Source organism: Lutjanus erythropterus, chromosome 9 (assembly GCF_056507025.1).
Source record: "Lutjanus erythropterus isolate fLutEry1 chromosome 9, fLutEry1.hap2, whole genome shotgun sequence".
Classification (NCBI taxonomy): Eukaryota; Metazoa; Chordata; class Actinopteri; order Lutjaniformes; family Lutjanidae; genus Lutjanus; species Lutjanus erythropterus.
Genome location: NC_139325.1, coordinates 33,165,749 through 33,193,698, shown reverse-complemented (window position 1 = coordinate 33,193,698; position 27,950 = coordinate 33,165,749). Strand labels below are relative to the sequence as shown.

The following is a 27,950-nucleotide window of genomic DNA, read 5'->3' as shown; positions in this document are numbered from 1 at the left end:
GGTGGGCGGGTCTTACACGCCTCTTCGGTTCACTCATTCGCTTGAGGCGGCGCTTCTTCCACTGGCGGAGTGGTGCGGCTACAGGAGTATGAGTACTGCGGCAGCCCGGCAGGCAGAGGCGCGGAGGGAGACCAAGTGGTGAAAAAGGGTAGCTGTGCGGCTCGTTAGTATCGCCGGTCTTTCACCGCAAGTATCAGAGAGCAACGGAAGGAAGCGCATCCCAGCGTGATGCTCCGCTTGAGACCGCAACATTTCATTTGAAAGACGTCTCACGGGGGGGGACAGAAAGATTGTAGCCTAATCTTTTTGAAGGTTTGAGAGAATTTGTTTAGAAAAAAAGCCCAAAGAAAAAAAACGCCAGTTGATAACACCCCTGACGTCTTTTTTTCTGCTCAAGCAAAAAAAAGAAAAGAAAAACTGAGCATATCCTCTTTTATTTTTCAAGGCAAAGACATTTTGATATAATTCACCGTGAGGGGCTGACACCTCTCAAGCCGTGCATCACCTGAGAGGAGAAGAAGAGTGACTGCGCCAACATGGGGGTAAGACTGACAGACGATTCCAACTTTTTAAAACTGCGTTGTAGCCCACCTGAAGTGGCCTGAGAAGTGAGTCTGACATCTTATACCTGCTGACGAGTGCTTCAAATTAAGCCATGTTGTTGTTTTTCCCCTGTCCTTAATGTAAATCCCGCTTGTCTGAGTGACATTGACTGTAATGCGGAACCGTGTTTTAGCCTGCTCTCATAGACTGCGACAAATTGATGTAGCCAGTAGCTCCTGTCTAGTGCAGCTTCATGCAGCAGCGGCATTGGACGTCTCACTTTGATGTGACTTTAGCCTCGTTTTGGACTTGAATAGAACCTTATTGGCTTGTGCCGTTTGCTCTAATTAGAGTTAAATAGATCCAGAGGTTGCATATGAATGAAACTGATGCTTAAGTCTCATCAGTGGAGTGTGGTTTAATGTGTTTCAGGCCTTACTTTGACTATAACCTTGCCGGCTGTGGTAGGCCTAATCGGTTTATTCTTACTGAGAGCTCTGCTGGGGGAGAGAGGGAGGCGGGGGGATGGGTGAAGAGGGGGGTGCATGAGTTAGACACCTATTCTGCCATTAACTTGGGCTTTAAAAAAAATTAAAAAGTCACATTTGAAGTCCTTAATTCAGCTCCATGACTTTCTCAGTGATGAGTGAACACCATGTTCTGTGACCTCCTACATGCCCTCATTGCCCCCCTCCCCTCCATCATGTCCTCTCCTGCTTTAAACCCCGCTGGCACTGCCCTGCGCTGCACACACACACACACACACACACACACACACACACACACACACACACACAGGAGGAGAAACATCTGGCGGTGAACCGGCCGGAGGAGATGCCGCTGCTGCTGTGCTGCGTCCTCAGCAGCGGAGGAGTCTCATCCTCACTCGGCACCCTCGATGACCCATGCGTCATAATGCGGTTACCGGGAATAAGCGCCTCACCAGCTTATTTCCCCTTTAATTTGTGACATAACAGGGGCTCGATAATCGCCAACAGTGAACAAATTTGCGCACAGACACACTACTACAGATTAAAGAAACAGTTAAATTTGTTTCTAGGTTTGTTTCTAGATAAACTCATTAGTCATGCAAATTAACCAGAGAGGCTGGTGGTGGAAAAACACCGGGAAAATGCCACGGTGCAGATGCTGGTGTGAGCTATTGCGCAATTCTGCTCCATCACCATCCTGCGGACGGAGTTGTAATTTTTAATCTCCGACTGCGGCCTGTCTGCTGAATTATGCGGTGGTGGCGTGACGCTGCAGACAGGGAGAGCATGCGGTGGCGATGAGAGACGTTTGAGCCTCTCTGGTCCGTGTTCATTTAAGCCGAGCCGGCAGCTTTAGTGGGCACTGCGTCAAAAGGGATGGGAGCGCAGAAAGTGCTTACGCATGTACTGCTGCTGCTGCTGCTGCTGTGTGGAAGTTTGGGAGAGCTGAAGTGATGTGTCATTTCAGCTCTGCAGAGATTATTATAAAAGAGAATGTCGATCTGTGAAGGGTGTTTCCTTGCGTTTCATCCGGTGCGCGCTGAGGTCACCCTGAAAGAGAACAGGGATGGATGGATACATGATGTGATTTATGGATCACTCATAACACTCAACTGTATTTCCATCTCTTTTTCTCCCTCTTTCTGCCTCTCTTCTGAGAATTTTCGCACTGGCGCACTGTGCATTGATGGCACTGCCAGCTGTCCTTTCCCAAGGCCGCAGGGGGCATCGCTTGCGACGTGCCTCCTGCGTCAAACCGGGGGCGGGGCCTCCGGTGTGGAAATTCCCTGTAAAGAGCTGTGATAGGCTGGCACGAGGAGCTACGCAGAAAGGACTGGGTTAAGAGATAGCAGAGATGCTGTAGAGCAAAGCTTGGGCATGTGTCAGGAATACTAGAGAGACAGCCGGCACATTTGAGACAGATGCTCTAAATGTGGCAGAGCATCTCTAAAAAAAATGTCTTTTTTTCACTCACACACTGTCTCATCTTCCTCACTGTGCTGCTCTCTGCATCAGTGCAGCAGCACGTTACTGTGTCTGTAGGTGGAACGTAAAGCGAGATGTAAATGAAGGGCTGCACACATGCATCGACTGCTGGTTTTCACCTTCAGACACGTGACACTGATGGGGGAAGGCTGAGAGAACAAGAGCGACAAAGAGAGAAAGGAAGGGCATATAAGTAGTGACTGGTCTGCAGGTGTAGAGAGAGAAAGAGAGAGGGATTTAAAGTGACGGATGAGGCGTATGGAGGAGAAGGAGGGGGAGGGCTGCCTGCCTGCCTGCCTGGCTGCCTGTATATCCTGTTACAGGATAATGACCCAAGGCTCACATTACCATGGCTCCTGTTTCCTATCACTGTGCCTTGTGGGATTGGTTATCAGGGAGGCAGGAGACAGATGGGATAGGGAGAGGAGGGATGTGGTTGGGAGAATGATCTTCATAGGACATTGAATGAAGGGTGGTGTAGGTGGGCAGGTGTCCCAGGAAAGACTGAAGAGAGATGAAGGTGTAATAGTAACACTGAGGCTTTATTAGAAGGTCACACAGGCTGGTGGCTGGTGACGAGGGTGTGGTTGAGCTTCTTTGAATGCAGTGTGGTTGAGGAGAAGCTATAAGAAGTGACTCTTATCTGCCTTATAAAGACCTATGTCATGTTTTGAAGCTTCCTAGAACAGCGTGTACCTTTATATCGGCTCTAGTGCAGGGATAGAGAAGAAGTTAATGAAAGGGAGTTCAGGAGTTGGTTGTGTGTGGCCTCTGCAGAGGCCCAGCCCTCAGTTTGGTGCAGAGTGCTGCACATCCCTCCCCACTGCACCTGCTGCCTGATGCTGATAGGCTGCACTGTACCACCACTGGTCTGTCCCACGCGTAGCAGGAACCAATAGAAAAGTACGTCCATACAGGATGTGAGTAATTGTGTGTTCTCTCTAACCACACAGGCAGCTGTGATCTTTGGGCCCTGTGGCCTAGGGGTCAATTAAGGTCAATATGGCGACCCTTGGAAGCTCTCCTCCATTGTCCCCTTCAAGACTCTTGAGGGTCTCTGATCAATAGATAACCACTGTAATGACGAGGACAACGTTCTCAGTGAGAGTGCTGCAGAAGGACAGAGTCCAGATTTCTCTAGTGCTTCAGCAAAAATCCCTCAGGGTACTAACAGGACAAAGCCTGAGCAGTGTGCTCAGCAGCAGATTGTGTAATGCTAATAAAATGTAAAGGTCACTGCTTTCTCCTTCATACTGTAAGACACAACTACAGTAGACACATTGATTGAACAGTTTTCCAACATTATGGTGATGGTGTCCCACAGTGAGAGCAGAGGGGTTAGGTTGCCTGACTACAACGACATGACTAATTCAGGGTGTTGTCCTGGAGATGACCAAAGCACAAAGTGTAACACTGGGCAGCCACAATGGACAAAGGCTTGTTGAAGTCAAAAACAGATCATTTTACATCACTGTGCTGCATCTGATTTGTACCACAGTTGCACCATCAATTTAATAGCCTTAAGATGAACAGATATTATATTCCTAAACGGCGAATTGGGCTGCACAATTAACTGAAATATTATCAAAATCAGTCGGCCCAATAGATTATCCCCACTCATTGTAAATCATATCGCAATTGCAGTATCAGTCAGAATAATCTCAATATGATTTTTTTAGCATATCATGCAGCCTTAATAGTGAATGACTTTGCATTCATTCATTCAGGCTCAGCATAACAGATCCTGGTTGGAGTCACAAAGCAGCACACGTGCTTAAAAAATCTGATATGTAAATGGGTATTAGTTAGGGTTTAGTTGGTTTAGTCGTGCAGTCAGCAGCTGTGTGTATGGATGTGCGTGCATGCGCATCTGCACATCTGTGTGACCAGCTGTTTTCCAAAGAGTCCTAAGGTGCCCTCTCCCACACCATGGCGAGATGCCATGTTCCCTACAAGTGCCAACGAACTGAGATTTACAATGCTAATCTAGACCAGACCACATTTGCACACACTCACACCGAGACACACAGGCTGCAGTGCGAGTACAGTTTGTCCCTCAGATCTCACAGGGGTGGGAGAGTTCATTGCATAGGACTAAAACTATACCATTGTCTCCGTGGGATGAACAGATGATGACGATGTCGTGACAGACAGATGGACAGGATGGAAGAGGCAGGACGCAGGAGGGGTTACAATTTAAATTGGGATTTTCAGCCTGGGTTGCGTTTCTTGCTTTTGTTTATTTTTAGTTTTTGGACATAGCACAACACAGATTATTTGAGAGCTAAAGAGAGTTAATCTCTCTCTGTCTCTGTGTTCATGTGGTTTAGGGATTAAGAGTTTAAGCTCCCACAATCTTTTTATTGTACATTGATCTATTTAGGTATACTATTCCACTGGATAATCCAAGACATGTACTTGTACGTTTAATTTAAACTACCGCACAGTAGGAAGTGAATGCTATAGTCACTGCCTGTTTCTTTCAGAAAAGTTTTCTGCCATCTTTTCCTCTTTCTTCTTCATGCCTTACATCTGGAGTCTCCTGCTTTTGATGTCTATACACTTTGTTAAATAGAAAGATAAGAAGCCTTCATATCACTCTCCAGCCTGATACAGATAAGTGAAGCTAATATCTTGACAGTCTCTTTTACAAGGCACTCAAATCCTAATCATCTGTTAAAAGTAAACATCTGAACAATTCACTTACTCAATATTGTTAGAGGCTGCTCACTGAATTATTTAGCAGCAGGACCTGATGATAAATGTGGAGATTGCATGTATGGGTTTTGTTTTTTGCTGAGAGGGAACTGTTGAGGAGGAAGAGACGAGACAAAGAGAGGAGGAAGCACAGTGGGCTAATCCAGTGTAGTAATCAGACTGGCTAATCCCAACAGCTATGTCCCCTTGGTCCCCGGCCTGAGCCCCCCCACTGAGGCCCAGGGCCCTGCCATCCTGCTGCAAGAAACAGCAGATGGTCCAATGACCTTGCAAGGTCACACACACACATGCAGGCAGCGATACACAGAACACACATTGTAGCATGTCTACAGACACAGAAATTAATAACAAACAAGCGCATGTTTTGACATGCACTACTCAAATATATTTATTAAAATTGTGTGTTCATACCTTTCAACGCCTTTTCACATTATTATTAGACCTGTGATGATTATCGACTAATCATCACGGGTAGTTAGCAACTGTTAAGACATCTGAGGACGTCATGTTTGCCTTAAGGAAACAGTGATTAACAGGTTTTTACCATTTTCTGACATCTTATGGACCAAACAACAAATTGATTAATTGAGAAAATGATCTACAAATCAACGTATAATAAAAACAAAATCATTAGTTGCAGCCCTGATTTTCATAACAGTGACTTAACTTTTGTTTTTGGAGGTTATTGTTAACCTTTATGAATTCATAGACAGAAATGGACAGTATTTCAATTAAATGTATCTGAAATACAGATTTAAATACTTTTGCGTATTTGATAATCTGTATTTTGCTGGTCAGAAAAGAAATATGGAATTTGTAACCAAATACTTTAAAACTTGTATTTGTCTATTTGAAATACTTAAAATACATAATTTGATGTGTCATTTTATTCTCAGATAAAACACATTTTTATCTGCAGGTTGAAACAGTAGAAAGAACAACAGTTATAATAATCTAAATCTTTGGCTAACTGCAAATAGATCGTATGGATCCTAGTTTTAATCATACAGGTACCATACCTGTATTTTGTATTTTTATTTTGATACATTTTATGAGCAAGAATTTGTAATTTTGTAATAAGATATTTTCTGATATATTTGTGCCCATCTCTGTTCTTAGTTATAATAAATTGAGGTCAGAGCACAAGTGAAATAAGCGTCTGCAAGCCACAGAAAACATGTATCTTTTGTTGTTCAGCTGTAAGTCCATGATGTCGCTCTCACGTGGTCTGTGCAGAGGAGCTGATGTGATTCTCTGCTCTGGACAAAGAGGAAGTGCAGATTCATATGCAGATATGACAAATACTGTGGTGGTTTCTGAATGGTAAAATACGCACAAAATATGGATCCCAGTGTTAGTATTTCGACCCACAAACCACTTCCTCATGTGAGTTCCATTTTAAGAGAAACAGAAATCCCCCAGCAACAGCATTGTTGCTTTCTGCAGTTGTGTATAGACGCAGATGATTTGTCCTTATGCGTGCGATTAAAGGGGAAGAAGAAAATACCACATCACAGTCCCATTCGATGAGTGAACGCACATATGAGTGGGCATGCCTCGACCGGTCGTCCTTAACTCGACAACGGCTCGACATGATGGTTCTTTCAGGTGCCACTCCTAAGTTGTTTTTACTCAGTGGGTACATGGTGTGCACAGTATAACAGAGTAGTATCACTTGATTTCACTCTGCCAAATGTCTGTCTGCCAAAATAAATTACATCTTTGTAGTTTTATGCTATGAAAGAAGTCCAAATTTGTCTTGTACCCAGTCCCAGTGTACGTTCAAGTTCTAAAAAAACACTGTTAACTGCCGCTCTGCATTTTAGGAAGTATGAATTAAGAATGCAGTGTGGCATGTCTGTCTTTGTCAGGCCTCTCTGACTGCACTGGTTAAGTTGTGTCTTATCTTTGTGTCTCATGTTATTATTTCACAATCACCAGGTCTCTCTGTCTCATTCACTGCCTCACTGCTCTCTCTGCCGCAATGCGTGTACACGCTGCTCATACGGACTATAGCCAACACAATGACTCACCTCTGCTCAGACAGACACCGAAGCGCACACGCACGCACACAAACACACACTAATTCCTTGAATCAATTGCTTGTCTGTGTTATACAGCAGTGAATACAGTGTCCGGTTACAGATGCATCAATTATTACTCGTCCCGGATCACATCAGGGGATCCTAGGAGCACTGGGCCACTGCTGAGCTTCGTGACCATGCCAATGGCCATGCCGGTCACCATGGTTACTTCTTGCCCTCCAAACACACACACATACGCACGAGGACAAAATGCAAGGTTTAGTTTGGTTATCCAGAGCAGGCCTGCAGAATAATTTATGCTCAAATCAAGAACATAATCAAGTGAAACATCAGCTTCACTGAATTATTGATCCTTTTAAGTAGAATTTCATAAGCCAATATGTAACTGGAAGTGAGGGATTGAACTATGTAATCCATAGAGGAGCATCCAATGTTTCCATTTCCTGATGATGTCAGAGATGTGTCCATCTGTCCATCAGTCAGTTCGTCTGTGCGCCTGTGGGAGAGCGCCCGTCTGTAATTCCAGCCACGAGTCTCTGTTTCCTTCCTCAGGACAGAGGGGGCTCATTACATTACCCAGAGCTCTGCGAGACAGCTGGACACCCACACAGAAAACATGCGCATACAGGCACGCACGTTTTCTGCAAGTAAAGATAAGATACCCAGATTCTATATGTAATATAGTATAGACCTCTATTTTTTCTCTGTTGAATAATTTCACAATCAAATTGGAGACAGATATAAAGACAGACCAGAAGACAACAACTAACTACAAACGTAACTATGGATGTAACAAAATATCAAACACTACGTTACTGCAATAGAAAACTGACTTTCACAATATCTATAATGATACTACATGGTTAATTATTTTTTATGATTTTTATTTTATTTTATAAAAAGGCATCTACTGACAGCGCCGGTGTTTTTGTTTTGCAGTTGTACATGAATAATTAGGGCTGCAACTGATGATTCTAGATTAATCCATTAGTTGTTTTTTTTTTGTTTTTTTTCAGAAAATGGTAAAATTGCTGTTTCCCAAAGCCCAGGGTGACGTCCTCAAATGTCTCATTTTGTCCACAACCCAAAGATATTCAGTTTACTGTCATGGAGGACCAAAGAAACAATTATCAAAATAATCAGCCATTAATTTGATAGTCGAAAACTCATTGATTGATTGACTAATTGTTGCAGCTTTAAGTATAATTCAATTCTAAAACAAAAATTTTTTGCACATGCTTAGATTGTGATTGGCTACTTTTATTGTATTTCATGAAATAAAGGCAGCAGAAGTACTTTAAGTTAAAAGGAAAAACAAATTTTATATGAACAAAACACATCAGATTTAATATTTGATGAACATTTTTTCAAGTCCTCATTTTTCTTTTCATTGTTTTTTTTTTAAATATTGTGATAAATATAATATCATGGACTTTTTGTTGTGCTGTTATCATACCTTTAGTTTTCGGTTACATCCATAATATTAACATACGTAAAGGTGTAGTTTAAAAGGCTTTTACGCTGTAAAAATAAACTGTTTTAACTTTAAAAAAAGTTACTACATTTTTTTTATAGTCAAATAAGTTAATCCAGGTGTACTTGAGAAATATACTGTTCATTCACACTGATAAACATTACTAACAAATTTGATTTCCTTCATCATGGTTTGCATTATTTTCATTAAAGTCTATTAGAGACACACAGCAAGTTTTAATCACATATGTTTTCTTCAAACTATATAAAAAAGAAGGCTCTCAGGAGAGTTTTTACTGTCAAACAATGCATGTTGGTAAGTCTGTTTATATGCTGCTCATGTTTCTTTCAAAACTTAATTAAATGAGCTGATTCATTCAACTCATCATTTCAAGTCAAAAGACTTGTTTATAAGTTCTGAAATGTTCAGAAACTAAATATTAGACTTTTTAAGTTGAATTAACTTGAATAAATGGAACTAATAAAAGCAAACCAAATGGACCTTTACAGTGTACTTGGTTCATGTTTTTGCAGAAATGTTTGCAACGCACTGTAGGTGCAATTAAGACACATTTTTATCAGGTAGCAGGGTGTGTGTAAGGCGGGAAACAAGCCCTAAGGAGGTATGCATTCACATACATACCCTTAACAAACTGTAAACGTAGAGCAAAGATAAACCACCAACCTCTCCTTTCTCTTTGAGTCCTGCTGATAACTACTCATTCATTCATATCCGCAAACACTTAATGACACACATAGACGACCAGAGTGAGAATATAATCTATTAGCATATGAGAACACACACTCAAAAGTGCTATGCACACACACCATAAGTGAGGTTGTGCAATCTATTAGAGTGGGGTCACTGCAGGTCAAACACTGACACAGAGCCAGCAGACAAAGACTGCTGGTCAATATCTAATTAGAAGCATGAGAGAAGGGTGACAACAGCTCGTCTCTCTCTCGCTCACTCACTCACTCACTCACTCTCAGTCTGTTGCTTTCTCCACCTGCCTCTCTTTCTCACTCTTTATCTGTCCCTGCTTCTCACCTCCCACTGATGTCTCGCTTTCCATGTGCCCAATCCTGTCTGTCATCCACCCCCTTAACATCCGTCTCTCCGTGTCTCTACTTTTCACCACGTATCGCTTTGTTTGGCACTGCTCTCCACCTCCCTGCCAACCGCTTCCATTGTCTGGGCATATGTGTGTGTGTGTGTGTGTGTGTGTGTTTGTGACAGGGAGGGAAGGACCTGTGTGTGTTCTTATCAGTTTCATATGCTCAGCAGGGCAGCGTTCCTCTTTGTTTGTGGAGAAACTAGCCACAACAACAACATTAGACCTACACATGTATACTTTACACACCTGCAAGTCTGTCATCGTTGAGATTACGGCGCTTATTTGACACCTGATTACAGGGCTGGGTGATATGGATTTTAAATAACATCAAGATGTTTTTAGAGTATACCATGATATACAATATAAAGTCTCAAATAGTGCAAATTTATGATGATCTTTTAGAATATGATGCATTAAAGGAGAAATGTCTAAGTCCCTAGTGTTCAATAATGAGTACTGCAGTCCAAAAAGTGAGTTGTGGCTGTACATTATATATTAAGCGAAGTGTTTTCCCCCAGTTGCCTCCTCCCCGAAGCTCAGGCAGGTTGCAGTTACACTGAACAGGAGTGCACCGCTAAAACTGGACAATAACGAGTGACGACGAGTTCAACACTCTGTAGTTGATCAGCTGTTTATAACTGTTAGTTGTCTGTCAATGTAAAATTATGCCTGTTATCCTGAAAACAAAAGGCCACTGCTCTGAAAATACACACTCTGGAGTTTGAGTTCACTGCCTTACTAACTACAAGACTGCATTAACATATTGCTGAATTTAACAGTTATAAACATTTACTCCTTCTAAAAGATTATTAATGATTTCTTATAACATTTGGTGATAATTTAAATATGAAACAGACAAACAAAAACAATTATTCTGGTCAGGAAGATACATTTCTGGTATGAGGTTGGTATCAAGGCTGGGTGATGTGGAAAAAAAATTAAATGTAATGATACTTCAGTGTCGAGGTGAAGGCAAATCTGGGAAATTCAGAAAATTAAATCACTTTGCCAGGAGAAGACACGCTGTACCATGATGCATATCCAAATCAAAGACGATATGTCATCATATCGATATAATTTCAATATATTGCTCAGCCCTGCCAGATCAGGACAGTCTGTGACTTTCCATCTTATTCAACACCTGTAACGTCTCAGTAGAGATATGGCGCAATCATTCATTCAACTAATCTCAGATGAGCATAATGACGTAAAATGCATACATGTATATGCTAACACACCCTGTTTCTCAATCACACACACACACACACACACACACACACACAAACACACATCCTGGTTCTGTCTCAGAGGGGATGAGCGGCAGTACTTTTCCACTGCATCAGTCTCTGCTGCTTCATGCAGCCTCTGCCTCACCAGGCCTGCCTGGTCTTGCTGCGGCAAGAAATTTGCTCACCTGCCCTTTTGTAGCAGAACTCGATGTGTGTATATGTGTGTGCTTGCGTGTGTGTGTGTGTGTGTGTGAGAGAGAGAGAGTGTGTAATAGCTCCCTCCCACTGACATGCCCCTCTTTGCCTGACATGCTTGAGCGATTGGTTTCATTGTTTGCTTTGAATTCAGAAGCGGTCGTTGAGCAGCCCGCGCTCCGCAATTAATGAAGTCAGTGAGAGTTGTCATCCACATGTTGTTTCACGAAGACATGTTTTTTTTTACGATGAGAAAGAAACCAGAAGCACGGGTTTTTGTAACCACATACATATTTAATACGGGGAGGCATGATTTCACAAGAGTTTCACACAACAACAGCAGCGCAATTACAGCTCAAGTGGAAAACGCAGGGGCAAGCTGATCTTTGGTAGTCACATTTTGTCGCACTGCAGGTGTGTGTGTTTTGGTGTGGTCTGGGTGTGTGGAGGACCTGAGATCTCCATTCATACTCACCAATGCTTTTGTAAATATGTAGGTTTGGCCGCTGGATTTTAACTGGTTCATGAGACACTTAATTTGTCAGAGCAGGCATACAATGAAATTATGCTTGCTAGGTCTCAGAGACTAGTGAAATAGAAAATGAGTTAATGGATAAAGTCATTAATAATAGGATAAAAACAACAATAAAGGGATTAAAAAACAAGAATAAAATGTTAAAAAGGCAAATACAAGGATAGAAACAAGAATGAAAGAATAAAAAACAAGAATAAAAAGATAAAAACAAGTATAATCTATATATAGGCACATGGATGAGGCAAGTAAATAATTAAAGTACAAACAGTGCAGTATAAAAATATATTGCACAAAAGTTTAAACAGTGGAAAACAGTGCTGAGACGTGATAATAGCTTAGATGGGTTTTATGTTACAGCTGAATTGGATTTGATAATATTTGGATGGAAGAGGCTGATTTATTTTAAAGTAAACATTCATTTAAACATCATGTCAAAGGACACATCCATTTGCTTCTCTGTAGTACTTATCTTTATTATAATACCGGATGAAGACAAAGACGTTAAGCAGCACTCACCTGCACATTTTGTCCTCCTGAAAATGTTACTACCCGGCTGTGCCACTAGAGGGTGCTTACTTTATACCAGTGAATTTCACTACACAGTTGTGTTATTTTAATTTCCTGTGAGAAACTCACAGCCATAAATAAAATTCCAACCTTTAGCCTCATCTCCTGATCTTTTGACACACATGCCTTAATCTGGAATTAAGCGGATTGTTGCTATTGATTATCAGTTGATTAGTATTGATGTTTCTGTCTGACTCGGGGTAAATGATGTGGCCTCTATATCAGCTGGACTCTGCTACTCTGTCATCGTGCTTGCAAACTCCCTGCTTTGAGCCACCAGTGTGTATCTGACTGTATTGATCTGCCACCAAGGACAGTTCCCTGTTGTGTCAGTGAAGGCCCCGTCCACTGGGACCCACTCACAGCTCCTGGAAGGGATTCTTGCATCTCCATGTCACCTCTGACCTTTGATGGGGGACATTTGTATTGACGTGGCCCCGCTCGCTGTCCGGACAACGAGCTAGAGTTACAACCATAGACCTAGAAGGGCTAGAATGTGCAGCGCTGGAGCAAATCTGGGTTATTAATAGTCCACTCACGCCTGGTTTAACAACATAAGCCAATTTTCAAGGGGGGACAATTATAGTAAGCAGGGTGCCTGGAACAACAGTGAGGACGAGGACATTTGATGTGCTTGTGTGTGCGTGCATGCATGTTCTTGTGTCTTAATTTTCTTAGTAATCTTGACATCAAAGTGTCTTTGATGTATTTGGTCTATTAGTGTAGAACAAACTAGAATCTAATCTGAGAGCCTTTGATGAGAAGTTGTCTGCGCTCTCTCATGTCCTTAATGCTTGCTGTTGCTGGATAAATGAGAGAAAGACCAGGAAGTGATTAGTTAAAACCTCCAGGTTAAACCATTTGCACTTTGCTGTGACGTGTCCATCGGGCTGTTGTGGACATCTGAGTGAGAATTATTTGATCGCCAGAGATCAAATGGATACGTTAGAGGAGAGAGCAGGCTCATGGTTTATGTAGATGTTTTTGTTCTGAAAAAAAGAGCTACCAGGGTAATGCATTAACCTTTCATTAATTCTTATAATGATCATTTTTTTTATATTAATTCTATTCATCTGATGTCTTCCTCATAAACTGATAATAATTGATGTTATTTCTTTCTGAGGAATACAGGCTGCTTCCCAAGGCCACTTCACAAGGGTACAGCGTTATTTACTGCATAGTGAAAGAGAGAAACCTCAAGGGCGAGTCAATAAAGCCCACTGGCTTTATTTCCGTTGCAGTCAGTGATTGGTAAATACTGTTAGAAGGCTGCCAGGCAAGATAGTTCACTGATAAATGAAAGCATTTAATGCATTTTCAGAGAATTAAGTATAGTTTATAGTTAATGTAATGTCCATTTACAACCCCAGAGAATAGTTAAGATTGCAGCAAAGGCCCCCAAGCTACTACTATTTCCTTAATCTAGTCCGAAGGCATGTATAAAACATGTGTGTGTGTCTGTAGTATGGGCGGTCAGACAGTTACCGCGTTGCCACCACACAGGACAAAGATGACCGATCCCCCAAGAAGAAGAAGGGGGCGACCAAGGACATGGATGACCTGAAGAAGGAAGTGCCCATTGTGAGTAAAGTCTCTTATTTCTGATTACTTGTGGAGTTAAATGTTGATATAAAGTATGTTTGAGGACAATTTTGACCCTGTCACGCGAAAGCTAATCAATTTGATGCGATTCATCACATTGTTTTCGGTTCATCTCACCTTCATCAGGTATGTCTGACATGCCTGATGAAGGTGAGATGGACTGAAACGTCGTAATCTAAAAAAAAGATTTTTATTCCATCCGTGCACATAAGGGTCTGAGTAAATTATTTTCACTTTTTGAAGAGCATCCTCTTCGATCTTACGGTGAATTAAAGCACTTTGAGCTCTGTTGAAGAGAAGGGAAATCTTTCTCATGCATTTTTGCTGGTAAGAGGGGTGACTTGTTATCAGGAGGTCGTCACTTTGATCCCACATCCCAACGCAAGAAACAGACACCTGGGTCGCCATATCTGGCTGCCCCGATTCCTTTATCCCTCAGGTGAACTGCATGCATGGAGTAAATTTAACTTTGATTTGGACTACCTTCCACATTTTCCTTGCATGCAAAAAATTGAAACTACTAAACAAACTGAACTACAGAGAGAGTGCTGATTATCTCCACATCTTTTTCTTTTTTTCAGACGGAACATAAGATGTCCGTAGAGGAAGTATGCAGGAAATACCAGACTGACATCGTCCAGGTGAGATTTTCATTTCACATATTGTGAACTGCTCTGATTTTAGACTGCTCTTCCAGTTGGACACTAGATGGCACAAGAGTACTTGTATTGGTTTATTACCATTTTGACAATCCAGCAGTCCTTCAGATCAGGCCTATTCAATTGCTTTTTAGAAGGACCAGATTTGACAAAAGTAAAGTGCCAAGGCGACGGATATTTACATTTCCTGTAGCTGACCAGTGAAATTAAGAATTTAAAAATGTCAGATAATGTACAGTTTTAATTTTTATCCACTTAATTAGTTTTCACAGTTGGAAAAGAAGTATTATGCACAAATGTACAGGGAAAAAACAATGTACATTTATAGTTCCAGATTAGAAGTAGCTTGTTACTTTAATAAACACTATGTTGCATTTAACAACTCTCCTAAATTCCCTCTGCTTTAACAGCCTGAGTCTCTGTGTTTAACGACAGACATAACCAATAAATTAGCTAATTAGCCTGCTAATAAAATGATGATCTTCTGAAAACCATGTAAATACCCCAAAATACAGAACATTAGCAGCTTATCTAAGCAGCAAATCTAAATTAACATATTAACACAACTAACAGGTCTAAATGAGCATTCATTTCATATCCACACGTCTACTCTGCAGTGTGTTAGTTATGATTAATTTGTACTTTAACTTTGCATCTCTATCACAGCAAGGCCATGTTTTGTTGCATTTATGAAATTATAAATAGAACTACAATAAAGAAAACTATTTTTGTTGTTTGATTGGAGTATGCTATTACCAACAAAACACAAAACTGAACTGTAGTGGAGAACAGATCCACCGGTATTTGTAGGTCTACATTGAAACAGAGTGGCTAAAAAGAGTCCTACCTGTGTTTGTGCAAAAAATTAATAAAATAAAATGTAGCCCACTTTGATAGGAAATAAAATATCTAAAAATAATATGTGAAGCATCTAAAAATAGTATAAAAAAAACCCAACAACATTACACTGCTGAACGATGAGAATGATAAACTAAAACCAGTGTGTGTGTGTGTGTTGGCTTTGCATCAGAGCGGATTTGCCTCTCTGCTAACTTCACATCCCTCTTCCTCTGTGTTCCCTCCAGGGTCTGACCAATGCCAAGGCAGCAGAGTTTCTGATCAGGGATGGTCCCAATGCCCTCACCCCTCCTCCCACCACCCCGGAGTGGGTCAAGTTCTGTCGCCAGCTCTTTGGTGGATTCTCCATCCTGCTGTGGATCGGCGCCATCCTCTGCTTCCTGGCCTACGCCATCCAGGCAGCCACTGAGGACGACCCTGCAGGAGACAATGTGAGCAATATACACACATATAAACACACACACGCACATTACATCTGGCCCATCTACACCTCATTAACACATCCGTCACACTTCTGACTCTGAAGCACAGACATAAATAACACCTCGGCAAAGCAGTTTTAGTATCACACACGCTGAACCCAGTGCCTCCCTGCAGCCCACACTCACATATGTTCGACTTTGTCTCTCTGTCTCCCTCTCCAGTTGTACCTAGGTATTGTGCTTACAGCTGTCGTCATCATCACTGGTTGCTTCTCATACTTTCAAGAGGCCAAGAGCTCCAAAATCATGGAGTCTTTCAAGAACATGGTGCCTCAGGTAAATATGTGTTTGCTCAAAAGAAACCAACTCGTGTGTGAAAGCTTATTTTGAGTCGCTCTGGAAAGGGGACGCTGACCATGTGTTTTAGCCTTGAAAGGGAATATTTTTGGAAACAATTGACAGACAGCGGGAATTATAGCGAATGTGCTTTGCAGTATACAAAAGGAGGTATCATAGCTGGTGGTTGCCACTCATGGCCTGCAAATAGTTATGAATACTGTGTGTATTGATTTCAAATGTATGGAAGCCCATCTCCACTACTGTGACAAAAAAAGATCCTGTATGTCATTAGAATGAGAAACTTTCTCATAATATCGAGTTAGTATCTACAAATAATGAGAAACATTGTCAAAATAATTACATAAATATGCAAAGTCATTATTTTGAGATAATAATTTTAGAAGGTTTCTTATTATTTTGTGTTAGTAGCAAATTATTTTGAGAAATTTTCTTACTATTTTGGGAAACTAACTCAATATTTTGAGACACAAGTCAATATTCTGACAAAGTTTCTCATTGTTTGGGGTTACTCATTCAGTATTTTGAGATACTAACTCAGTATTTTTTATTTTTTCATATTTCTTTAGGATATTAAATCAATATTTTGAGATTCAAATCCATTTTTTTGAAAAGTTTCTCATTATTTAGGGTGACTAATTTAGTATTTTGATATATTAACTCATTATTTTGAGAAACTAACTCATTATTTTGAGATACGTTTTTGTTATTTGGAGAACATTTCTTGTATTTATGGGACACTAAGTCAATATTTTGAGGTAATAAGTCATTATTTGACAAAGGTTTGTATTATTTTAGCAACTTATGATTTTGAGAACCTAACCAAGTATTTTGATGAAGTTTTTCATTATTTTAGGATACTAACTCAATATTTTGTGAGTTGGCAGAAATGGGCTTCCCTAGAAAAGCACTGGATTTGAACAGTATGCTTAGACAAACAGTTCTTTTCACATTAAAGTATAGAAAAAGGTCTTTGCAGGTGTTTTCTGCTGTAACTCCCCATATTCTGAGAGTGTGGTTCTATAAGTAGTGTCTGGTGTGTGTCTGTGTGTATTTTCTAACCCTCGCTGATGTTTCCCTGCAGCAAGCGTTGGTGATCCGTGAGGGTGAGAAGGTACAGATCAACGCTGAGGAAGTGGTGGCCGGAGATCTGATTGAAGTGAAGGGAGGAGACAGGATCCCTGCTGACATCAGGGTGGTTTCTGCTCATGGCTGCAAGGTACACACACACACACACACACACACACACACACACACACACACACACACACACACACACACACACACACACACACGCACACACACACACACACATCCAAAGTCTTGCCTCTTGCTGTGCGCAACTACATGTTTTTCTTTTTCTCTTTCCCGTCAGGTTGATAACTCCTCACTAACAGGCGAGTCAGAACCCCAGAGCAGGTCACCTGACTGTACCCATGACAACCCCCTGGAGACCCGAAACATCGCTTTCTTCTCCACCAACTGCGTGGAAGGTACTGTCGGTCACCATGGCAATAGTATTACATGCTATTATTAACTTGTGTGCCTGTGGCTGGTCTCAGACTAACTCTGTAACTCTGATTTTAACTTTAAATCAGGACCGTTATTGATGTTGCACATGATATTTTACAATGTTATGTGTCTGTTCTTTTTCCAAACCAGGCACAGCACGTGGCATCGTCATCTGCACCGGAGACCGCACAGTCATGGGTCGCATTGCTACTCTGACCTCTGGATTGGAGACCGGCAAGACCCCCATCGCCAAAGAGATCGAGCACTTCATCCATATCATCACAGGTGTGGCCGTCTTCCTGGGCGTCACGTTTTTCATCCTGGCCATCATCCTGGGTTACTCCTGGCTGGAGGCTGTCATCTTCCTCATCGGTATCATTGTGGCTAACGTGCCTGAAGGGCTGCTGGCCACTGTCACTGTAAGTGGAAAAATAATCAGATACTTCTTGTTGTATCTTAGTAATGTTGTTGTTGCTCATTAGTTTCTTTTGGACACCTAATTTTCTTTCTTTATGTTTGTTTGCTCACTTCTATTATTTTTTGTTGTTCCATTTCTTTAAATTTAGTTAAGTGTTTTAAAGAGATAGTTCCAATTATTTGTTGGTGAATCCAAGCCATCCTTTAAAACACCAAAGTCACACAATAACACAAACAAACAGATTGAGTCATCTGTAGACAAACAACTCCTGTGCTCTGTGACGTAAAATTACAGATTTCACCTATGGAGTTCGGTGGGTGAGGAGGGTGCGATGCTTGGCTTGGCAGTTGCCCATCAGAAAAGGCTGTCTGTTGGCAAAATAAATAGGTTAAAATCTTCTAAATATATTGTGCACTTAAACTGATGTTGATTTTTTTCAGTGGGGCTTTTTTTAAGTGGCTAACATACCTTTTGTTGTACCTTATACAACCCTACATCAAATAATCTGAACTATCCCTTTAAGTATTGCATAGCTTTGGTGCTGTACTAGATAAATATGTACTTGGTTGCTTATTATTTGATTGCACTCACTTTATTTAGCACCAAGAGAAAGAGAAAGATAATTTATATTGTTTTTAATTTCATAAATGTATTTGTGTGCAGGTGTGTCTGACCCTGACTGCCAAACGTATGGCTAAGAAGAACTGCCTGGTGAAGAACTTGGAGGCTGTGGAAACCCTTGGCTCCACCTCCACCATCTGCTCCGACAAGACAGGAACCCTGACCCAGAACAGGATGACTGTGGCCCACATGTGGTTCGATAACCAGATCCACGAGGCTGACACCACTGAGGACCAGTCTGGTTAGTGAAAAGAGGACACACTTAATAAACATGTTACCACTTTAATAAGAATAAATGATCACTAGGAATAATGAAGGTTAATAAAAAACACTCTTATGTTCTTTCTGCAGGTGCCTCTTTTGACAAGAGCTCAGTGACCTGGCTGTCTCTGGCTCGTGTCGCTGGTCTGTGTAACCGTGCCCAGTTCAAAGCCGGACAGGACTCGTTGCCAATCCTGAAGCGTGATGTGGCCGGTGATGCCTCAGAATCAGCCCTGCTGAAGTGTATCGAGCTGTCCTGTGGCTCAGTCAGGCTCATGAGGGACAAGAACAAGAAAGTGGCTGAGATCCCCTTTAACTCCACCAACAAATACCAGGTAAGTAACAGGTTGGATTATAGCTGCATCCACCCACATATGCACACATATTCACTACATCAAAGTAATTTTTATTCTCATCTCTTCCTCCAGCTCTCAGTGCACGAGACAGAGGATCCCAACGACAACCGTTACCTGCTGGTGATGAAGGGAGCTCCAGAGAGGATCCTGGACCGTTGCTCCACCATCCTGCTGCAGGGCAAGGAGCAGCCTATGGATGAGGAGATGAAGGAAGCTTTCCAGAACGCCTACATGGAGCTGGGAGGACTGGGAGAGAGAGTGCTGGGTAAGAATAGATACAGGTGAAGATGAATAGTCAAGGTTGCAGAGAGAGAGGATGACAGCTTCAGAAAGAGAAAATAGGGATTTTATTTAGATGGAAGAAAATTCACACATCCAGTCATGTTTTAAACAATATAAAGTGCTCTGCAAGAATAAATAAATTGTATTGTATGTGTAGTATGTTTTTTCTTGCAAAATAAGTTCAAATACCTTGTTTTCACATAGTATTAAAGGATCATGAATATGCAAGTAGACCCCATCCTCTTCAAACAAGTCTATTTGTTTTGTCAGATCACATGAATTACAATATGCTTGAGTTACACTATTTGGAAACATTTTCCCAGTGAAATAAACTGCCTGCTGTGATTTGCACTACTGTACTGTGAAAACCATGTTTTTCCTGCACTGAAATGTTAGCTCACTTGTCACTCATATCAAATTTGGAAACACAGGATTTTCATATTTTCATTGGACAGCGACAGGACAGGACAGCGTCTATTTTTTTGGAAATGGGGGAAGTTATTCTTTAGGGCTTTCTGGCAGGAGTCTTTCTTTGAGTCAGGTGATGAGGTTTAAAGAGCAACAAAATCAGTAGTAGGTCAAGCTCAAGACCCAGACTTTCATCCAGGAGACTTGAGTTTGAGTTCTGTGTTAAATTTATCATTACCCTGTCATCTTGATACTTTTTTTTTTTAAAAACGTAACTGACCTTTTTTCTTTCTTCCAGTTTTCTTTTGCAGTTAGATTTGGTTTAGGCACCAAAACTACTTTAGTTTTAGAAAAACATTAAGATTTGGGTTTGGGTTAAGCACTTGTTAGAAAGGCTTTCTGGCAGAAAGGCCCGAATGCTAACTTCTCTAATGTGCATTTTTTTTTCTAACTTAAGCCTGTAAAATTATTAAAATGAGGCAGTGTCACAGTGTAAATTTCTGAAGACAGAAGAGGATGTAGGGAGTAGGGATAGAAGATCTGTGCTGATTCTGAGACATCCTGAGACATCACAAGTCAAACACCAACTCATACATCTCTTTTTCCTGCAGGTTTCTGCCACCTGCTGCTGCCAGAGGACCAGTACCCCAAGGGCTTTGCCTTTGACACAGATGATGTCAACTTCCAGACAGACAACCTTTGCTTTGTTGGCCTTATGTCCATGATTGATCCTCCCCGTGCTGCTGTGCCTGACGCTGTTGGCAAATGCCGATCTGCTGGTATCAAGGTGAGTTTTCTCAACACGCCTGATAGATAATCTCTTTAGTCCTTACTTTTCAAAGCGAGATCACATGATAAAATGTGTTTTCTGTTGATCTTCTTTTGTTGTTAGGTCATCATGGTCACTGGAGATCACCCAATCACAGCCAAGGCCATTGCCAAGGGAGTGGGCATCATCTCAGAGGGCAACGAGACAGTGGAGGACATTGCAGCTCGTCTCAACATTCCAGTCAGCCAGGTGAACCCCAGGTAAAGAGTGTTCACAGAAAAAAAACACGCACACAAAACCAAGCCCATAGTCATACGGTAAAATATGAAACCCGCATCAATGTTTTTAATGTCTTTGTTCAGGGACGCCAAGGCCTGTGTGATCCACGGTACAGACCTGAAAGATCTGTCTCAGGAGCAGATGGACGACATCCTGAGGAATCACACAGAGATCGTGTTTGCCAGGACCTCCCCACAGCAGAAGCTCATCATTGTAGAGGGCTGCCAGAGACTGGTGGGTGCAGTATGAGATTGTTTTAATAAAATGTGTTCCGGACAATTAATGTCAGGAGTCAAATATCTAATCCAAGCAGTGTTGTTGGCTTGAACAGAAGACACTGGAAATAACACTGGGTACGTCCAGGGACCTCTCAGTATCAATATACCTCGACAACAGCAGATGGCGCTAGTTATCTATTGACTGAGGATTTCCAGACTGACACATAAAGCATTTTTTTTTCACTGGGAGATGGCTGAATTGCATTTGAAATATCAAATGTTTTAATTTTATTGATTAAAAAATACATTCATTCATTATTTTCATAATTTAAGTACATTTTAAAAAGACATCAATACAGTTATTTTGTGAAGTATTGATTAATATAGAGTATTTATCTCTGGCTTTGGCATGTATCGTTGCAATAAGTAGGTCTCATTTGAAATAAAGATACCTGGGTGGATAAAGGATAAATACTTTTTCAATAATATTTTATTGGAGAGAACATTTGGTGTACAGAAATATACAAATACAATGCAAATGGAAAGGCTTGTCCCTCCCGATGCCAATACAAAAAGGTTAAAAAATTGATAATAATAAATAATATTATTGTTTATTATTATTATTTACAATTAAAATATGGTGGAAGTTTATACAGCAAATACTCACAAGTCCAAACAAGATGTATTCTGTCATCTCAGTTTCAGGCTCAAGCACAAAGCACTATGTACAAATGAACTAATAGCAGCACCATATGGTGTCATACATTTTAGTAAATGGAAGAAAATACATCCCATATGCCATAAGTACATTAGTCCTCATGAATAAACAGCATCTATCAAAGTTATGGATAAATTAATTAAACAAATAGAGCTTCTGCTGTGTGTTTACACGATATAACCTCATCTCTCCTTCTTCTTTCCCCAGGGTGCCATTGTAGCTGTGACAGGTGATGGTGTGAACGACTCTCCTGCCCTGAAGAAGGCCGACATTGGCGTTGCCATGGGGATCTCAGGCTCAGATGTGTCCAAACAGGCTGCTGACATGATCTTGTTGGATGACAACTTCGCCTCTATTGTCACAGGAGTGGAAGAAGGTGAGAAAGACCCACGACTGTACTGGAAAACAAGGAACATTTAAAGGTCCAGTGTGTGAGATTTACAAGGATTTTATTGGAAGAATGTGGCAGAAATGTGATATAAACCTCCAGCTCCTGGGCTGGTCTGCTCAGTGATAATGGCCACCTCTCCAAACGTCTGTCACCTCTCCAAACGTGTGTCTGCTGCAGCGTTTTCTTTGTTGTAGTTGTTTTTTTCATCTTTACGTCATGGTTTTCATTGGCTCATTTGCAATCGGATAGCCTTATTGGCTACAAAAATGCAGATGAAAAGTTTGGATATTAATTCAAATTGTAGGTCTACTCTTTAGTGAATTATGATGTTAAAAGCAGCAAAGTAGATTGCATAGTGTAATGTGTACTTAAATAATTAACCAAACAATTACAGGCTTGAAAAAATAATCAGAAAAAGATGATTTAATAGTTATGTGAATGGTAGTAATTTGTTGCTTCCACCCCTGAAGATGACTGCAGTTATTTCATTATGACCCAAAATTTATCCCAAAATTTGGGACAGCGTTTTGTCACCTCTAGATGCCACTAAATCCCACACTTAGGACTGTTTCGATAAAATTTACCAAGAGAAATATTCTGATACAAAATCTGAGCTCGGGACAAAAAAAGTTCATCACAAGTTCATTCATCATAGATATATGGGTATCAGCCTATATGTTCTGATATACACTGATATACAAACCTTTTTACCAAACATATATTGCAGAAAACGTTGATTTAGCTTTAGCACAATGGGGAACATTTGTGGGAGTGGAGGAGCTCCCCCAGATGTAACTGCAGAGAAGCTGCACCTCCTCTATTGCAACCTGCCCCCTAATTGACTTGCAGCATCAAAATAGTCGGCAATTAACTGATACTCAAATAGTACAGGTATTTATTTAGCTTTTTTTTTTTAATTATTCTTTATTTAAATGGTCAGCAGTTGACTAATTAACATACAGTATGGACAAAATAATATATATATATATATATATTTTTTTTTACATCAGACCTTTTTCTTCCTCCTTGTATTTTGATTACCTGCCTGCTCAGAATGATTTTTCCTTGTTTTCCAAGAACATCAGACATATTCTTCATCTACAATTGAGATACAGAGCAACCAGTCGTCTCTCTTTTTTCCACTGAACACACAGTGCTGTTTGTTTAGCTATTTAATTTAGTTTTTATTCAGTCTTTATTTTCCCATGTTCATTTCTAGAACTGGTTGACAATGTATATGTTAAATTATTTAACTTTAACCTTCTGAGTACCTAATAGTCATATTAGTGCAAAATCGTTGCACAATACACAGAGAAACGGTCCATTTTCATTCCAGCTTTAAAACTCACTATGTCAGCCACCATATTCACAATCAGTGAGACTGGTATCGTCTCAGACTCAAAAATCCAATATAGGTTGGGCTCTGGTTCTAGAGATAGTGATCGTTGATCAGTGGATGTACATGAGGTTTCAGAGGTCTTCTTCTTCTTCTCTCTTCAGGTCGTTTGATCTTTGATAATCTGAAGAAGTCCATTGCCTACACCCTGACCAGCAACATCCCAGAGATCACCCCCTTCCTGCTGTTCATCATCGTCAACATCCCCCTGCCACTGGGAACCATCACCATCCTCTGTATCGACCTGGGAACTGACATGGTGAGAGCTGATCTAACTTGCAGACTTACTCACTTGCACAAACCGGCATCACTGAACACATCTCCTGTTAGTGTGGCACATCATACTGTACTAAACGTTCACATTTCTTCTTCTTCCTCCTCCTCCCTCAGGTGCCAGCTATTTCACTGGCTTATGAAGCAGCTGAGAGCGACATCATGAAGCGTCAGCCCAGGAACCCATTCAGGGACAAGCTGGTGAACGAGAGGCTTATCAGCATTGCCTATGGACAAATTGGTAGGTGAAATAAAGACTGCTACTGCTGATCCAGGCTGTGAATTGCCTTTGATCTTTGAGAGAAGTTGGATTTTGTTTGCCTTAAAGCAATTTTGCGTTGAAATCAACTTCATCCCCTTTTGTTGCTCCCCAAAAAACAACAGCGGGATTATCTTTGGCTGCAATGTTTTGAAGAAAACAAGACAATGAAAGTGAGAAAAGGTACAAATCCGTGACCTAATCTCTGCATCTGTTTGTTTTTCCTCAGGTATGATCCAGGCTCTGGGAGGTTTCTTCTCCTACTTTGTCATCTTGGCTGAAAATGGTTTCCTGCCCAGCAAACTAGTCGGCATCAGGCTCAAATGGGACGACCGCTCCGTCAACGACCTGGAAGACAGCTATGGGCAGCAGTGGGTAAGTGTGTAGTTTTTTGTGAGTTTAAGTGAACTTGTAGGCTTGTTTTTTTTCGGGTTTTGTTACTTTATCTGATTGTCTGCCTGTCCTCTCCTGCCCTCAGACATACGAGCAGAGGAAGATTGTTGAGTTCACATGCCACACAGCCTTCTTCGTCAGTATTGTAGTAGTGCAGTGGGCTGATGTCATCATCTGCAAGACCAGACGTAATTCTGTATTCCAGCAGGGCATGAAGTGAGTCCAACCACTGTCTTAGCACTTTATTTGCCTTTTTGCTAACGGTCATTAGCATAATGAGATCTAAATAAGGATGGCATGTATTTCATTTTCTGCATCATCGTTTCTACTCTTCAATATTTGTTGTGTCTCTCCACCCAGGAACAAGATCTTGATCTTTGGCCTGTTTGAAGAGACAGCCCTGGCTGCCTTCCTGTCCTACTGCCCAGGCATGGACGTGGCACTCAGGATGTATCCTCTAAAGTGAGTGCCATTACCGCACGTGTCACAGGGATACACATGTTGATGTCAAGACCTGTCGTGTTATGTGTTTACTCGATTATTTTTAACCTTTGTGGTTCTCTTGTCTTGCCCACAGACCTACCTGGTGGTTTTGTGCGTTCCCCTATAGTTTTCTCATCTTTGTTTATGATGAGATCCGAAAACTTCTCCTCCGCCGGAACCCTGGAGGTTAGTATTTTTTTTCTCTCAAAAAGTGTGTCACCCTGTAAACCAAAATCTCTCTAAAGGAACAGTGCAACAAAAACACATTGTGGTTTTAGGGGGGGAAATGTGATAATGGGATAATTTGAATTGTTTGAAGCAGGGGCTGAACTATCACTTTAAATGACAACATTTAGATTTTTTTCACTTAAGCTTTTGTACCAATCAAAAACTTAGAGACAAGGTGTTAATTAGTGAGATTTATAGGTGCAGGTCCAGGTCCTAAGTTAAACTGTAGTCTCATATTTACTTTACAGACATGAGAGTGGTTTCAGTGCTCTGATCTAACTCTCTGCAAAAAAAGCAAACGAGCGTCTTTACCAAAATGTTGAACTAGTCCTTTCACAAAATTCTAATTGAAAAGAAAGTCCTCGTAAAACATGACTTGAAAATACTGTTAAATTAACTGTGAACCTCTCCTCTGTGTTTCTTTCTCTCATTTGCTCTGTAGGTTGGGTGGAGAAGGAGACATACTATTGATCGACGGAGCATCTTTGCTCAAACCCCCTACATCTTCCACTTATTTCTCCCCCCCGTCACTCCATTCCTGGCAAGACACACCTCCAGATGCCCCGCCCCCTTAAAGACAAAAACCGCTTTGAAGCAATTTTCATCACAACTGCCCCAAAGATTAAAAACAGCAAAAGCACCTTTACAACTTTCTACATCGACCCGCCCCCCTGTCCCCCCATCTCCTATGATACTCTTTGCATGTGTTCTCTCACTGCTGTGTACATAAACCAATATATCTACCAAACGGCAGCTGCATATTGTGTATGTAGATTTGAATGAGCTAAGGATACAAAGGGAGTGTCTATGCTCTGCAAAAAAGGGCCATCCAGCTCCTTCCCTTCCCCTGCTCTTTACCCTTCGTCTTTCTCTATCCCTTCGTTCCTCTCTCTTCCTTCCTCGCCAACCCTTTGCTTGTCCTCCAATCGCACACACAGATATAAAGATCACACAGTGAGATCCCACCGCCGACACCACTTCGACTGCCACCTCTCGCCTCCGTCTCCTGTCTGTGGAGGACCAGCGGAGTGGTCATTCCCCCGTCGTTATCGCTGCGTCCATTTTTCCTTCTCTTCCGTTCTCGACGGCCACAGTGTTGTTGTTTTTTAATATGTGGGGTACGGGGGGGTTTCAATGATTTTACTTGTCTTTTTTATTTCTAAGACGAGAGGGGGGGTATGTGAGAGCTGCTTTTCCTTCATTTAGGCCTAACAAAGCACACCCCATGGCGTCCTGTCCCCCCTCTCTCCCCCTCTGTCTCTCACACTCCTCCCCTCCCCTCCCTCCTGCCCCGTTTGTCTCTGTTTGTGTGCACTGTGTGAACCATTGTCCTTGTTAATAACTATTACAGTACACCCCCCCTCCCCCAAGTTGGTAAATACAACTCAATCTTTCTGTGTGCTCTAGGAAATCTATATAATTCTATACTGAATTTAAATGAAACAATAAAAAAACACATGTTGAAAAACAGCTCATGAGAGACATTCATGAAGAAGAACATCAACAATATTGGTGAAGATAGGAAAAAGCAAGAGATACGTGTCTCTCTTTTTGTTTTTTGTTTGGTTTCAGTTATTTTTTGCTGGTTTTTCAGGAGGCTACTCTAAAACTGTAACAGCAGAGCAGGGTTTTGGTTGTGTTTTTACCAAAAGACACAAGATACCAACCAAGGCTTTCAGGTTCCTGTTACTGCAGGTGTGCCGGTATGATGTGGTGCAGTGTGCTGTGATGTGGTGAGTGGTGACGATGAGTCCACGGTGCTCGGGGGGTCTGTTACCGGACCGGGTGCGCAGCCTGGTCCGACCCGGGTCTGTGTGCATGTATGTGTTGGAGACCTGTGAAGGGCCAGCGGTCTCAGGCTGGGTCTATCTCAGATGGCTGCAAGAGTTGAAATTCAAGAAAAAAAAAAAACACAACTAGTAGAACATGTGTGTCAAATAAATGAAACCAACACCAATAAAACATCTAGAACATTTAATACAACCTAGACCTGTCTGTGTGTCTTTCTGTCTCTGTTTTTACTCATTCAAAACTATCCCTCACACTAATTTATTAGAGAACAGAATATTTTCTCTCCTATTTTATCTCTTGGGCTGGGCTGCACCAACAAGAATTTATTTTAAAACCTGATGAAATCATGGTGTGACTTTAAATCATGTTGCACTTAAAATTAAGAAACCTCTCTTTAAACCTTAGTTTAGCTTTTACTGTAAACCAGGATTCAATTTGTTTCTGCTGCAACAAAACTTTAAACTTTTAAAATGGCTGATTTTTTTAAATATAGATTGAGTAAAATACTCAAGATCCTGCAAGCAAGTTAAGAGACAAACTCAACTCAACAGTTTTGTGATTCTTCTTTTATTTCTTTCACACCAGCTGATAATTCAG

The 27,950-nt window shown here is 41.2% G+C and overlaps 1 protein-coding gene across 3 annotated transcripts; it reads left to right on the top strand.

Annotated features, from left to right (window-relative positions):
• The first annotated feature begins 89 nt into the window (after nucleotides 1-89).
• atp1a3b (ATPase Na+/K+ transporting subunit alpha 3b) lies at nucleotides 90-27,545 on the top strand. Of its 3 annotated transcripts, none has more exons than XM_084727198.1 (23): nucleotides 90-312; nucleotides 446-542; nucleotides 13,903-13,980; nucleotides 14,583-14,642; nucleotides 15,746-15,949; nucleotides 16,163-16,276; nucleotides 17,382-17,516; nucleotides 17,673-17,790; nucleotides 17,960-18,228; nucleotides 18,891-19,089; nucleotides 19,200-19,444; nucleotides 19,538-19,730; nucleotides 20,767-20,942; nucleotides 21,048-21,184; nucleotides 21,287-21,437; nucleotides 22,347-22,515; nucleotides 24,031-24,185; nucleotides 24,317-24,440; nucleotides 24,688-24,833; nucleotides 24,937-25,067; nucleotides 25,212-25,313; nucleotides 25,429-25,520; nucleotides 26,005-27,545. In XM_084727198.1, exons 2-23 carry the CDS (start codon nucleotides 537-539, stop codon nucleotides 26,031-26,033), a joined length of 3,033 nt encoding a protein of 1,010 aa, XP_084583324.1. In that variant the 5' UTR covers nucleotides 90-312; nucleotides 446-536; the 3' UTR covers nucleotides 26,034-27,545. The 3 variants fall into 3 exon arrangements, with proteins under 3 accessions (XP_084583324.1, XP_084583322.1, XP_084583323.1); XM_084727196.1 differs by having other exon boundaries at nucleotides 13,864-13,980; XM_084727197.1 differs by having other exon boundaries at nucleotides 90-542.
• Nucleotides 27,546-27,950: the final 405 nt, after the last annotated feature.

Coding starts and splice junctions, on each gene's coding strand:
- atp1a3b (XM_084727196.1), top strand. Junction 17,791..17,959: donor CTCCACCAACTGCGTGGAAG/GTACTGTCGGTC, acceptor TTTCCAAACCAG/GCACAGCACGTGGCATCGTC. Junction 19,445..19,537: donor ACTCCACCAACAAATACCAG/GTAAGTAACAGG, acceptor CTCTTCCTCCAG/CTCTCAGTGCACGAGACAGA.